This window comes from Oncorhynchus nerka, linkage group LG27 (genome assembly GCF_034236695.1).
Source record: "Oncorhynchus nerka isolate Pitt River linkage group LG27, Oner_Uvic_2.0, whole genome shotgun sequence".
Classification (NCBI taxonomy): Eukaryota; Metazoa; Chordata; class Actinopteri; order Salmoniformes; family Salmonidae; genus Oncorhynchus; species Oncorhynchus nerka.
In genome coordinates, this window is record NC_088422.1 from 19,836,175 (window position 1) to 19,849,644 (window position 13,470).

The 13,470-nt window shown below is 42.5% G+C and overlaps 1 protein-coding gene across 3 annotated transcripts; it reads right to left on the reverse strand.

Moving 5' to 3' along the window:
• Positions 1-1,187: 1,187 nt before the first annotated feature.
• Positions 1,188-9,816, reverse strand: LOC115111310 (serine/threonine kinase-like domain-containing protein STKLD1). Of its 3 annotated transcripts, none has more exons than XM_029637229.2 (19): positions 9,687-9,816; positions 9,424-9,510; positions 9,275-9,319; positions 9,044-9,061; positions 8,642-8,746; positions 8,459-8,529; positions 8,222-8,337; positions 8,009-8,124; positions 6,688-6,821; positions 5,919-6,049; positions 5,655-5,732; positions 5,091-5,207; positions 4,834-4,974; positions 4,391-4,519; positions 4,143-4,271; positions 3,528-3,656; positions 3,314-3,454; positions 3,155-3,234; positions 1,188-2,423 (listed from the first exon to the last, which is right to left on the reverse strand). In XM_029637229.2, exons 1-19 carry the CDS (start codon positions 9,699-9,701, stop codon positions 2,346-2,348), a joined length of 1,860 nt encoding a protein of 619 aa, XP_029493089.2. In that variant the 5' UTR covers positions 9,702-9,816; the 3' UTR covers positions 1,188-2,345. The 3 variants fall into 3 exon arrangements, with proteins under 3 accessions (XP_029493089.2, XP_029493088.2, XP_029493090.2); XM_029637228.2 differs by having other exon boundaries at positions 8,987-9,061; XM_029637230.2 differs by lacking the exon at positions 9,044-9,061.
• Positions 9,817-13,470: the final 3,654 nt, after the last annotated feature.

Here is a 13,470-nt window from a genome sequence, read left to right on the forward strand (position 1 = left end):
CATACATACGTTTTTAGACCCTTTGCTATGAGATTAGAAATTGAGCTCAGGTGCATCCTATTTCCATTGATCATCATTGAGATGTTTCTACAACTTGATTGGAGTCCACCTGTGGTAAATTCAATTGATTGGACATGATTTGGAAAGGCACAGATCTGTCTATATAAGGTCTCACAGTTGATAGTGCATGTCAGAGCAAAGACCAAGCCACGAGGTCGAAGGAATTGTCCGTTGAGCTCAGATACAGGATTGTGTTGAGGCACAGATCCGGGGTAGGGTGCCAAAAAATGTCTGCAGCATTGAAGGTCCCCAAGAACACAGTGGCCTCCATCATTCTTAAATGGAAGATGTTTGGAACCACCAAGACTCTTCTTAGAGCTGGCTGCCCGGCTAAACTGAGCAATCGGGGGAGAAGGGCCCTAGTCAGGGAGCTGACCAAGAACCCGATGATCACTCTGACAGAGCTCCAGAGTTCCTCTGTGGAGATGGGAGAACCTTCCAGAAGGACAATCATCTTTGCAACACTCCACCAATCAGGCCTTTATGGTAGAGTGGCTAGACGGAAGCCTCTCCTCTGTAAAATGTACATGACAGTCCGCTTGGATTTTGCCAAAAGGCACCTAAAGGACTCTCAGACCATGAGAAACAAGATTCTCTGGTCTGATGAAACAAAGATGAAACTCTTTGGCCTGAATGCCAAGTGTCACGTCTGGAGGAAACCTGGCACCATCCCTACAGTGAAGCATGGTGGTGGCAGCATCATGCTGTGGGGATGTTTTTCAGAGGCAGTGACTGGGAGACTAGTCAAGATCGAGGGAAAGATGAACAGAGCAAAGTACAGAGAGAGATCCTTGATGAAAACCTGGTCCAGAGCGCTCCGGACCTCAGACTGGGGCGAAGGTTCACATTCCAACAGGACAATGACCTTAAGCACACAGCCAAAACAATGCAGGAGAGGCTTCAAGACAAGTCTCTGAATGTCCTTAAGTGGCCCAGCCAGAGCCCGGACTTGAACCCAATCTAACATCTCTGGAGAAACCTGAAAATAGCTGTGCAGCGACACTCCCAATCCAACCTGACAGTTTGTGAGGATCTGCAGAGATGAAATGGGAGAAACTCCCCAAATACAGACTTGAGGCTATCGCTGCCAAAGGTGCTTCAACAAAGTACTGACTAAAAGGTCTGAATACTTGTGTAAATGTAATATCAGTTTTTATTTATAAATTTGCAAACATTGCTAAAAAACTGTTTTTTCTTTGTCATTATGGGGTATTGTGTACAGATTGAGGGAGAAAAAAACAATAATCAAGTTTAGAATAAGGCTGTAACGTAACAATGTGGAAAAAGTCAAGGGGTCTGAATACTTTCCGATAGCACTGTACATAAGTTGTAGCTGTAGACCACAAATACAGTAGAACATAAATACAAAATAAACATGATACATACAGGCCTATGCAATGGTATAAAGTACTTAAATAAAAATACGTTAAAGTACTTAAGTCATTTTTGGGGTCTCTACTTTACTATTTATATTTTGACCACTTTTACATCACTACATTCCTAAAGAAAATAATGCACTTTTTACTCAATACATTTTCCCTTACACCCAAAAATACATATTACATTTTAATGCTTAGCAGGACAGGAAATGGTCCAATTCACACTTATCAAGAGAACATTTCTGGTCATCTGTACCGCCTCTGATCTGGTGGACTCACTAAACAAATGCTTTGTTCGTACATTTTGTCTGTTTTTTTGTGTGACCCTGGCTTATCCTTAATTTAAAAAACAAATTGTGATATCTGGTTTGCTTAATATAATGAATTAGAAATGTATACTTTTACTTAGGTATATTTTAGGAATTACATTTACTTTTGATACTTAAGTATATTTAAAAACAAATACATTTAGACTTTTAGTATTTTACTGGGTGACTTTTACTTGAGTTATTTTCTATTTAAGGTATCCTTACTTTTACTCAAGTTTGACAATTGATTACTTTTTCCCACCACTTGGCCTATGTATACTGTAAGATCTTCAACTGGTACAGTATGTAATAACACTGGCTAATGTAATAACTTTGAATCATTTTAATAATGTAATGTTTTTAATTTTCTAGGATAATGTGACAGCTAAATCACCTAGATAAGGCAATAAAACTGTTGAACAGATAAGGTGATACGTTTTTTTATGGATACGTTTAATAACCAACAGCTTACTCTTTGGACATGTAGGCCTATACAGTATAGCAACTAGTACAGCTGATAATAAAAACAAACAACTGAAATAACCACCATTTTGACTGTCACTATAGCAATCCATGAAGCACAACGTGACACTTTGAATTATGTTGAGCTTGTCATGTTGACTCTTCCAAAGCTTGTTGTGCTGTGGAGGGCATGTTTTGCCAATTGAGCTATCTCCTGTGGGATCAGAGAGAGGTTGTTTAGAGGTTTAGCTGATCAATTACTTGGAGAGCGCTGACCTATACAATAAAGCAATAAGAATCAGACGTGTAGTAGACTTACATCTGAGCCCCCCAAAAAATGTAACTTTTGTTATATTTAATCAATAAGGCGCAAGAGGGTGTGGTATACAGCCTATATACCACAGCTAAGAGCTGTTCTTATACACAATGGAACGCGAAGTGGCCATATACCACAAACCCACGAGGTGCCTTATTGCTATTACAAACTGGTTACAAATGTAATTAAAGCAGTAAAAAGTTATATTTTGTCATACCTGTGGTATACGGTCTGATATACCACGGCTGTCAGCCAATCAGCATTCAGGGCTTGAACCATCCAGTTTATAATTAAGCAATAAAGCCAGAGGGGGTGTGGTATATGGCCAATATACCACGGCTAAGGGCTATAAGCATGACGCAACGCAGAGTGCCTGGATATAGCCATTAGCCGTGGTATATTGGCCATATACCACAAACCCCTGAGGTGCCGGATTGCTATTATAAACTGGTTACCAACGTAATTAAAAACAGTAAAAAGTTATATTTTGTCATACCCGTGGTATAAGGTCTTACATACCATGGTTTTCAGCCGATCACCATTCAGGACTCGAACCACCCAGTTTATAAATACCTTAAAATCAATCTTAGTCTACATTAACTGCATTTTAGGCACAGTCAATGACTTACCTTATTTGATGAAAACTGCCTCTCAATCTGCTCCAAGACATCTGGTATCTTCTCAGCAACTAACTCGGGTATGATGTCACCTGGGAAAACAGTCACATACTATGGTTTTCTGAAGGGAAAATTATAGCACTACATTCAAGGTGAGGAGTGTACACTAACCATAACGGGCCATAGCACTGAGGAGGCTACAAAAGTTCCCTACGATCTCTGGGTTGTCATGGTGTTGGAGTTCTGCTTCCTTGACAATAGCTAATCCACTTCCTCCATTGGGGGCGAGGAGAAGCCTGAAAGCAGCCAACTCTAAAAGGAATAGAGGAGCAGGGACAGTTCTTATATGTTCTGATATAAAGTCGCAATGTTTATGTTGACTCACCTGAGCTTTTGACAAGACTGTCCAGAGCAAGGAAAGCATACTTCACCACATAGCTATGCTTTAAATGTGCTTGGAGTGCGTGCATCAACAGAAGGGTGGAATCCTCAATGTCTTGGTCTTCAGATAAACCTATCAGTGGAGAATCCGCCAATCAGTTAGTCAATCAATCGATCAATCTGGTGATGAATCAATCATTTGGGTGTGCTGATGTGCAAAGACAAGCTGTGGAAACTAAATTTCTGACTAATTTGTATAATTTGACTTAGGGCGTTTTCACATATAAAATGTAGTACCCTGGTTCGGTACCCTGGTTCGGTTTCCTGGAGCGTTTGTGAGAATTCTACAGAACATGTTTTGCTTTCATAATACCTGAAAATAACAGTTTGAGGGTGCAATCAGCAACAAGCACATTCTACATGATGCTAGCGAGCTAGCTTATTTACAACGCTGCAGTGTCACAATACCTGGATCTTGGACCCGCTACTCAAGCAGGTCCAGGATTTGTTTAAGCCAGGGTTCGTTTGCGTTTCACACATGCTTTATAGCATGGATCTGGGTCTGGGCCATAAGGGGATATGTGAAAGCGCCCTTAATATTCTGAAGGTCTTAGCCTACCTTGTAGGGTCAGGGACGACAGGGCTGCACACACAGACTCCATCACTGTGCTGTCCTGCATGTGTGCCTCTGCTGCCACACACACAGCCTCCACAGCATCTTTCAAAGGTACAGCTCCAAGGCAAAGTCCTGGAAAAGCACAATATGCTGTTCACACATACAACACTTTGGCTGGTGGTAGAGCTCATGGTGTGTGCAAATTATCAAGAAATTGCAGATCATTTCATTTACACAATGACAGCTCTCACTTTGTGTCAGTACGCTCCATAAGCATTTGCAACAGGGCACGACAATGTCACAATCCTCTGGAAACTTCCTCAGTGTGTTCAGCACCTCTCTGATACCGTCCAGGTCCAGCACATCTCTGGCTGCCTGCTCTGATGAAAGGGAGGTATGTCAGTAATAATATAGGGAGGGGCTTGCCAGTGCTGAAATACCCTCAACAATAGGCTTAGCACCCCCATTTGCACTAACCTGGGTACCAGACTGATAGCTAATATTTCACTCATAGTACTCCGTGACATATGCCAAATTCATGTTTAGCATAACAAGGAGTGGGAAGGAGTGGAATGATAGCTAAACTGACTGTGCACCCCCAAGTAAAGAATGTATTAGCACACTGTGCATTTGTGAAAATCCGGGTAACCTGAATCTAAAATGGTAGATGACCTATTATTAAAGTATTACTGACCATCCCCGGTGATACAGAAGAGAAGCTGAAAGGCATGAGAGAGCAGTGGTGCTTTCTCAGGGTGACTGTGCACGGCGTTCAGGACACAGGTGATCACTTCCTTGGTAAGCAGACAGGAGCCATCCCCAGCTTGGCCCAGCACTTCAAGGGTATTGCAGAGAGATGACAACCTTGTCGTCTATACAACCAAACCTAATACCAACATGGCAGAGGAATCTAACCCATATTAGTGCAACCCACCCCAAGTGTTCACCTACCTGCAATTAAACGCTGGTGTAGAACCTGGCAACCATTTTGCTGAACACCTGCACAGTCCATGTGACTTTGCATGGCAGTGGTGACGGCTATAACAACGTCAGTTAGCCTGTAGAATACTACCATAACAATTTAAAGTTAAAGTAGAGGCCATGTTTTTCTAGAGGAACATTTGTAATATCCTGGTCCCAGATCTGATTGTTTGGCATGACAAGGACCATGAGTTACCTATTTTTATTTTTTATTTAACATTTTATTTAACTAGGCAAGTCAGTGAAGAACAAATTCTTATTTACAATGACGGCCCACCCAGGCCAAACACGGACAATGCTGGGCCAGTTGTGCCCTCCCTATGAGACTCCCAATCATGGCCGGATGTGATACAGCCTGGAATCAAACCATGGACTGTGGTGGCGCCTTTTGCACTGAGATGCAGTGCCTTCGACCACTGTGCCACTCGGGAGCCCAACCTATATAGCACAAACAGATCTGGGACCAGGCTAGATTTGTATGATAAGAATTTTAAAGATCATATCGCCCATAATGAGCAAAGTAAACAGCCTTACCGTTCCTTTCCTCAGACAGCAGGTATGACAGAGCTGACATCTGGACAGATTCCACATCTCTGTAGGTCTGCATGAACTCTGCAAATTACAATGGACCACTATTCATCAGAACACAACTGCAAACTCTTGAGGACAAGTAGGCTATAGGGATTAACCTCTGCAGTAATTTAGACAAGTACATTCATTCGCACAGTATTGTACAAAAACATACACAATTTTAATAAAACTAGTAGGGAACGGAGGACAGTAAAAGGAAGTACCGACCGAGCACACTGTCAAAGCCTTGGTGGAATGGCAGCCCATGGACACCAGGGGGCAGTGTTTTCTTCATGGCATGTAGAGGGGAGCCACACAACAACAGACAATGCTTCACCAGATCCTCATTCACCAGTTCCCTTTATTGGAGAGATAATCTCAGTTGACCCAGAACTCAAATATTGTGTCATTTTGTCAGATGGTACCATTTATGTTTACATAGTCTGTTCACAAGACATTAGTGAAGAGATAGCATAACACTAGTTCATCCTATCCCCCCTGTATCTAGAACTAAAGTTCAAGTTTAATTTATATTGCCATTAATAAGTACAATACATACATTGAAATGTCTCTGATGAGAGCTCAACCAGACCTCAACCTTTGAACTTCTCTGTGATGAGAGCTCAACCAGACTTCAACCTTGGAATGTCTCTGTGATGATCTCAACCAGATTTCAACCTTTGAATGTCTCTGTGATGAGAGCTCAACCAGACTTCAACCTTTGAATGTCTCTGTGATGAGCTCAACCAGATTTCAACCAAACTGTGACAGCTGTCTAGGGCACATGTCCCAAACTCATTGCATGAAGGGCCGAGTATCTGCGGGTTTTCGCTCCACCCTTGTACTTGATTGATGACTAAAGGTCACTAATTATTAAGGAACTCCCCTCGGCTGGTTATAGAAGTCTTAATTGAAAGGGAAAAAATAAACCCGCAGACACTCAGCTCTCAGTGGAATGAGTTTGACACGCATGGTCAAGGGCGACTACACTACTCACCACACGCTGGTCCTGGTCTTTGGGTTACGCTCCAACATCATAGTGAGGACTTGGTGGAGGCCCTTGAGGACGATGACGTTCAGTGATGTCTGGTCCTCTCTGATCCTCAGCAGCAGAGAGATAGATCCCTCCACCTGTGGATGGGAGATCAGGGTCTTATTCATTAGTCCACACTGTAGCAAAATGTTTTGCAACGGAAAACAAGGATTTTTTTTGGGGGGGGGGGGTCGGGGGACAAGTTCCCTGTTTCAGTCCGCTTTCTTCTGTTTGGTGCCAACCATCAGTAGTGTTTCTGAAACCTCTCTTCCAGTACCATCAGCCTTCCCACTTCTTTGATTCATTTCAGCACACCTTATTCAACTAGTCAAACCAGGTGTGCTAGTTGGGAAAGTTGCAGAACTGAATGCATTCAACCGAAATGTGTCTTCTGCATTTAACCCAACCCCCAACCCCTGACTCAGAGGTTTGGGGGGCTGCCTAAATTGACGTCACCGGTGCCCGGGGAGCAGTTGTTGTGTCGGGTAACTGCCTTGCTCAAAGGCGGAAAGGCCAATTTTTCCACCTTGCCAGCTCGGGGATCCGAACAAGCAACTTTATGGTTACTGTCCCAATGCTCTAACCGCTAGGCTACTTACCGCCCCCGATAGTACTGCAAGCAACTTTATGGTTACTGTCCCAATGCTCTAACCGCTAGGCTACTTACCGCCCCCGATAGTACTGCAAGCAACTTTATGGTTACTGTCCCAATGCTCTAACCGCTAGGCTACTTACCGCCCCCGATAGTACTGCAAGCAACTTTATGGTTACTGTCCCAATGCTCTAACCGCTAGGCTACTTACCGCCCCATATGTACTGCAAGCAACTTTATGGTTACTGTCCCAATGCTCTAACCGCTAGGCTACTTACCGCCCCCGATAGTACTGCAAGCAACTTTATGGTTACTGTCCCAATGCTCTAACCGCTAGGCTACTTACCGCCCTCGATAGTACTGCAAGCAACTTTATGGTTACTGTCCCAATGCTCTAACCGCTAGGCTACTTACCACCCCCGATAGTACTGCAAGCAACTTTATGGTTACTGTCCCAATGCTCTAACCGCTAGGCTACTTACCGCCCCCGATAGTACTGCAAGCAACTTTATGGTTACTGTCCCAATGCTCTAACCGCTAGGCTACTTACCGCCCCCGATAGTACTGGACTAGATTAAATGATTTACAGTACATAGGTGGGATACTCGAAGAGAGCGTTTTGGGAAATGCTGATCTACAAATCAATCCCACCTCTATGGTAAATGAAGAGTAACTAGTCAGTGATAGACGTACATCAAGCATGTGACAGGTCAGCATGTCGAGAAGGACACACCCCAGGGACCAAATGTCGGACTTCTCAGGAATCTGATGATGGGTCAGGCTCTCTGGAGCCATCCATCGTTTGGCACCTATAGAGATACAGTAAATAGCAAACAAAGTAAACTGTACTGTTATTAATTACTACATAATTCCATTTAATAAAATAAAGAAATATTCTATACATACAGTCCTTTACTCTTTTGTGTAACTTTACTCTATCTCCTGTGATGGAGGCAGTTCCAAAATCAAATATGACAAACTTGGCCTCTTTTGTGATCAGAATATTTGATGGCTTCAAATTCCTACAAAAAAAGAAGAGAAATTGTACTCTGAAATTATAATTTTTAGAAACCATAGGCTATTCATTCACACAAACTATACAGGCTTGCCTGGCAGTACATTTCAATGTGAGGGGCAGGTTACCTGTGAGCAATACTCCGTTTGTGCAAGTAGGCCAAAGCATCCACCATTTGTCCCAAAAATGTCTTGATGACCTGGTTGGAAAACAACACTCATTGCCCTCAATGCTTAAGGGGTTGATAACATACAGTATGTGTTAATACTTGTTCAACTAGTGATGGAAATATCTACTGAGTTGTTGATGACCTTTTTGTTGATCTTCTTTTCCTTCTGTCTGTGATAAGTGACCACAGTGGACAGGGTTGTCATGTATGGGCAGTCCATTACCATTGAAAGAAAGACAGAAGATACCTGAGAAGGCAAAATGATTTAATGAGACTGACATTCATGTTTTAACATTTGTAAATGTTAATTTTAGTCATTTAGCAGACACTCTTTTCCAGAGCAATTTACAGATTTTTCAACTAGTCGGCTTTGGGATTCAAACCAGCAACCTTTCAGTTACTGGCCCAACACTCTTACCGCTAGTCTACCTGCTGCCCTATGTGTCATATACAGGACATATACTTCATCTGTAAATAACAAACTTACACTTTCATCCCAAAAAATGAATAACCTCTTATATGTGACAATGTTGGGATGTCTCACATTCAGCAGACAACGAGCCTGATGGAAAGAACACATGACTTTGATGGACACAGAGACAGTGTGTACCAAAATGTCAACAGATAGGCCTATCAGATGGAATAGGCAGATGGTGACATGTGGATCAAGTAGCTGACATATACTAGGCTTACTACTGTACTATTGCAACGTAGATTATTAAGTAACTTTGCATAGTATCAATACTAGTTTTGTGAGAGGCCTACAGGATCTCACCTCCTGGTATGCTTGGTTGGCTCTGCCTTCATCCAAACACTCAACCTGTGGGGGGCATAATTATATCAGCATGTCAACATCTATTCTAAAAAAGAACCAATGCAAATCCTTATCAAATGTGTGCCCACTACACTACTGTATAACGTTACCTTCTTTAGTGTAAACTCCAGATCAGACGTTCTTTCCTTCACAAATAGAACTGTCCCAAAGCATCCGGGGCACATTGCATCCAAAATCTTAAAAACAATGTTTACTTTACATGTTACAGTAATAAAAATAAACAAAACATAAGCTAATAATTATGCTGTAACAAATGGGCACGTTTTAATGTAACCATTGCAGGCCCCATATCACGTCTGTCAGAAAACTACATTGAGGCAGAAACTTGAACCATGAAAATATACATATTTACCATATAATCGTCCATGGTGCAGTGTGTTCAAGGTGTAGAAATCTGTGCGCTGCTTTGGCAGCAGTGTTCGGTGTTGTGTTTCGAATAAGTGCATAGAAACAAGACTGTGACGGTTATGGGGGGGGGGGGGTTGCATATGCGCATGCTCAATTGCGCACACGCGTATTCTGATATTAATCAATATAACGTCTCAGCCTGGGACACAATGCAACTCCACAATGTTGTTTAACCGTTCAGGATACATCACATTCAGTTTAGCCTTTGCCACAGACTTTCAGTTCATCTTCAGTAATGTTAATGTTGCCATTATGTTGGTAACAAAAAATTTTTTAAACGTGAGCGAAGGTTGGGAGCCGAGGCTATACTTTGAGATCAAATTAACTGAACAGTGGTAGTCATGTGATTGTGACCTACCCGCTGCGAGCGTGTGATTGGTTGCAGGTGGCTGTGTGTACTTGAAGACTGAAGAAGGCGATGTAATGCTCGAAACGTTGGTGGTTTACCCAGTACATTTCTGGAATATATAAAGGTAGCGACTCTCTTTATTGTATAGCCTTTTACAGGAAGTCAGCACCGCTATTATCTTTTTTTGTGGTGTGCACCATGTATTTTACTGGACTTTGAGACTGCCAATAAAGGTCATTCTTATGTATGATATATTGGCTATTACATTTTTTTTTTATCTAAGGGCTGGCCATGCATGGCACACCTTAGTTACACCTTTTTAATATTTATTCCTGTATGTGTGTGTTAGACTTGTGTAGCCTAGGCGTTAAGAGCGTTGAGCAAGTCACTGTCAGTAGAAATGTTGTCAGTAGATGAGTTTTTTTCCCCCATAATGACAAACCAAAAACAGGGTTTTCAACATTTTTGCAAACGTATTACAAATAAAAAAGTGAAATATGTCATTTACAGCACCATATTCAGACCCTTTACTAGTCAGTTAAGATCAAATTCAAATGTTTGCATCTTTCTTGATGGCCTACCCCAGCCAAAGATAGACGACGCTGGGCCAATTGTGCACCACCCTATGGGACTCCCAATCACGGCCAGATGTGATTCAGCCTGGAGTCACCTCTTGCACTGAGAGGGAGCCCAAACAATACAACATTTTCAGTCACCTCCTTGTCTGAAGGACAAGTGGATAAACCAGTAAATGTTTTAATTTACCTTTATTTATCTAGGCAAGTCAGTTAAGAACAAATTCTTATTTACAATGACAGCCTAGGAACAGTGGGTTAACTGCCTGTTCAGATTTGTACCTTGTCAGCTCTGAGGTTTGAACTTGCAACCTTCCGGTTACTAGTCCAGCACTCTAACCACTAGGCTACCCTGCCGCCCCAAAAGCTTGTAGTTGGATCTCAGGATCGAGCTGGCGGTCCGTCGCGAGGCGAGCTACTACCTGTCCCAGCCCCTGCCTCTCCGCGCCCCCTCGATGCTCTTAACTGAGTGTCCCGCGGGGTCCGAAGCGTTTACTTTGGAAAAATTAGAGTGTTCAAAGCAGGCCCGGTCGCCTGAATACCGCAGCTAGGAATAATGGAATAGGACTCCGGTTCTATTTTGTGGGTTTTTCTATCATTCTCTGCAGATCCTCGGAAACTCTGTCAGGTTGGATGGGGAACATCGCTGCACAGCTATTTTCAGGTCTCTCCAGAGATGTTTGATGAGGTTCAAGTCCGGGCTCTGGCTGGACCACTCAAGGACATTCAGAGACTTGTCCCGAACCCACTCCTGCGTTGTCTTGGCTGTGTGCTTAGGGTCGTTGTCCTGTTGCAAGGTGAACCTTCACACCAGTCTGAGGTCCTGAGCACTCTGGCGCAGGTTTTCATCAAGGATCTCTGTACTTTGCTCTGTTCATCTTTCCCTCGATCCTGACTAGTCTCCCAGTCCCTACCGCTGAAAAACATCCCCACGGCATGATGCTGCCACCACAATGCTCCACCGTAGGGATGGTGTCAGGTTTCCTTCACATGCGACAATTGGCATTCAGGCCAAAGAGTGCAATCTTGGTTTCATCAGACCAGAGAATCTTCTTTCTCATGGTCTGAGTCCTTTAGGTGCCTTTTGGCAAACTCCAAGTGGACTGTCATGTGCCTTTTACTGAGGGGTGGCTTCCGTCTGGCATAAAGGCCTGATTGGTGGAGTGTTGTCCTTCTGGAAGGTCCTCCCATCCTCACAGAGGAACTCTGGAGCTCTGTCAGCATCATGTTCTTGGTCAGCTCCCTGACCAAGGCCCTTCTCCCACGATTGCTCAGTTTGGCAGGGCCTGCCAGCTCTAGGAAGAGTCTTGGTGATTCCAAACTTCTTCCATTTAAAAATGATGGAGGCCACTGTGTTCTTCGGGATCTTCAATGCTGCAGAAATGTTTTGGTACCCTTCCCCAGGTCTGTGCCTCGACACAATGCTGTCTCGGAGCTCAACGGACAATTCCTTCAACCTCATGGTTTGGTTTTTGCTCTGACAAGCACTGTCAACTATGGGACCTTATATAGACAGGTGTGTGCCTTTTTTAATTGATTTTTTATTAAACCTTTATTTAACTAGGCAAGTCAGTTAAGAACAAATTCTTATTTACAATGACGGCCTACCCCGGCCTACCCCTTTCCAAATCATGTCTAATCAATTGAATTTACCACAGGTGGACTCCAATCAAGTTGTAGAAACATCTCAAGAATGATAAATAGAAACAGGATACACCTGATCCCAATTTCTAGTCTCATAGCAAAGGGTCTAAATACTTATGTAAATTAGGTATTTCTGTTTTATTTGTTATGAATTTGCAAACATTTCAAAAAACCTGTTTTTGCTTTGTCATTATGGGGTATTATGTGTAGATTGATGAGGGGGGAAAAGTAATTTCGTCCATTTTAGAATAAGACTGTAACATAACAAAATGTGGAAAAAGGGAAGGGGTTTGAATACTTTCCAAATGCACTGTATGTATATTTTGTATATATATATATATTTTGTGTATTATTATTTATTTATTTTTATACATATTTTATTTATGAATTTTCAGTTTTACAAACATACAGATAATGACAGAAAACAATACATTGAGAATATCCCCCACCCCTCAACTGAAAAATAAATAAATAAGGAATTAAGGATTGGCACCTTGCTTCGTTGATATTTGACCTACTGTAAAGTATAAGGACTATGCTGGGCATTAAACATAATGACAGTGGATCAGGGTTGGTTGCAGGTTGTGTGTTGTGTTTCCCATCATCATATGAAAGATACGCGATAAAGGGCTGCCATATCCTAACAAATGTACAGTTGAAGTCGGAAGTTTACATACACTTAGGTTGGAGTCATTAAATCTCGTTTTTCAACCATTCCACAAATCTGAACGTACTTTGGTGCGAAAAGTGCAAATCAATCCCAGAACAACAGCAAAAGACCTTGTGAAGATGCTGGGGGAAACATGTACGAAAGTATATATATATCCACAGTAAAATGAATCCTATATCGACATAACCTGAAAGGCCGCTCAGCAAGGAAGAAGCCACTGCTCCAAAACCGCCATAAAAAAGCCACACTACGGTTTGCAACTGCACATGGGGACAAAGATCATACTTTTCTGAGAAATGTCCTCTGGTCTGATGAAACAAAAAACTGTTTGGCCATAATGACCATCGTTATGTTTGGAGGAAAAAGGGGGACGCTTGCAAGCCGAAGAATACCATCCCAACCGTGAAGCACGGGGGTGGCGGCATCATCTTGTGGGGGTGCTTTGCTGCAGGAGGGACTGGTGCACTTCACAAAATAAATGACATCATGA

What these genes read in the sequence shown, in the direction of transcription:
- LOC115111310 (XM_029637228.2), bottom strand. An exon ending in TGGAGTTTACACTAAAGAAG is followed by an intron (nt 9,320 to 9,423) that starts GTAACGTTATAC and finishes TGCCCCCCACAG; the next exon opens with GTTGAGTGTTTGGATGAAGG. An exon ending in TCATTTTTTGGGATGAAAGT is followed by an intron (nt 8,747 to 8,986) that starts GTAAGTTTGTTA and finishes TTGCCTTCTCAG; the next exon opens with GTATCTTCTGTCTTTCTTTC.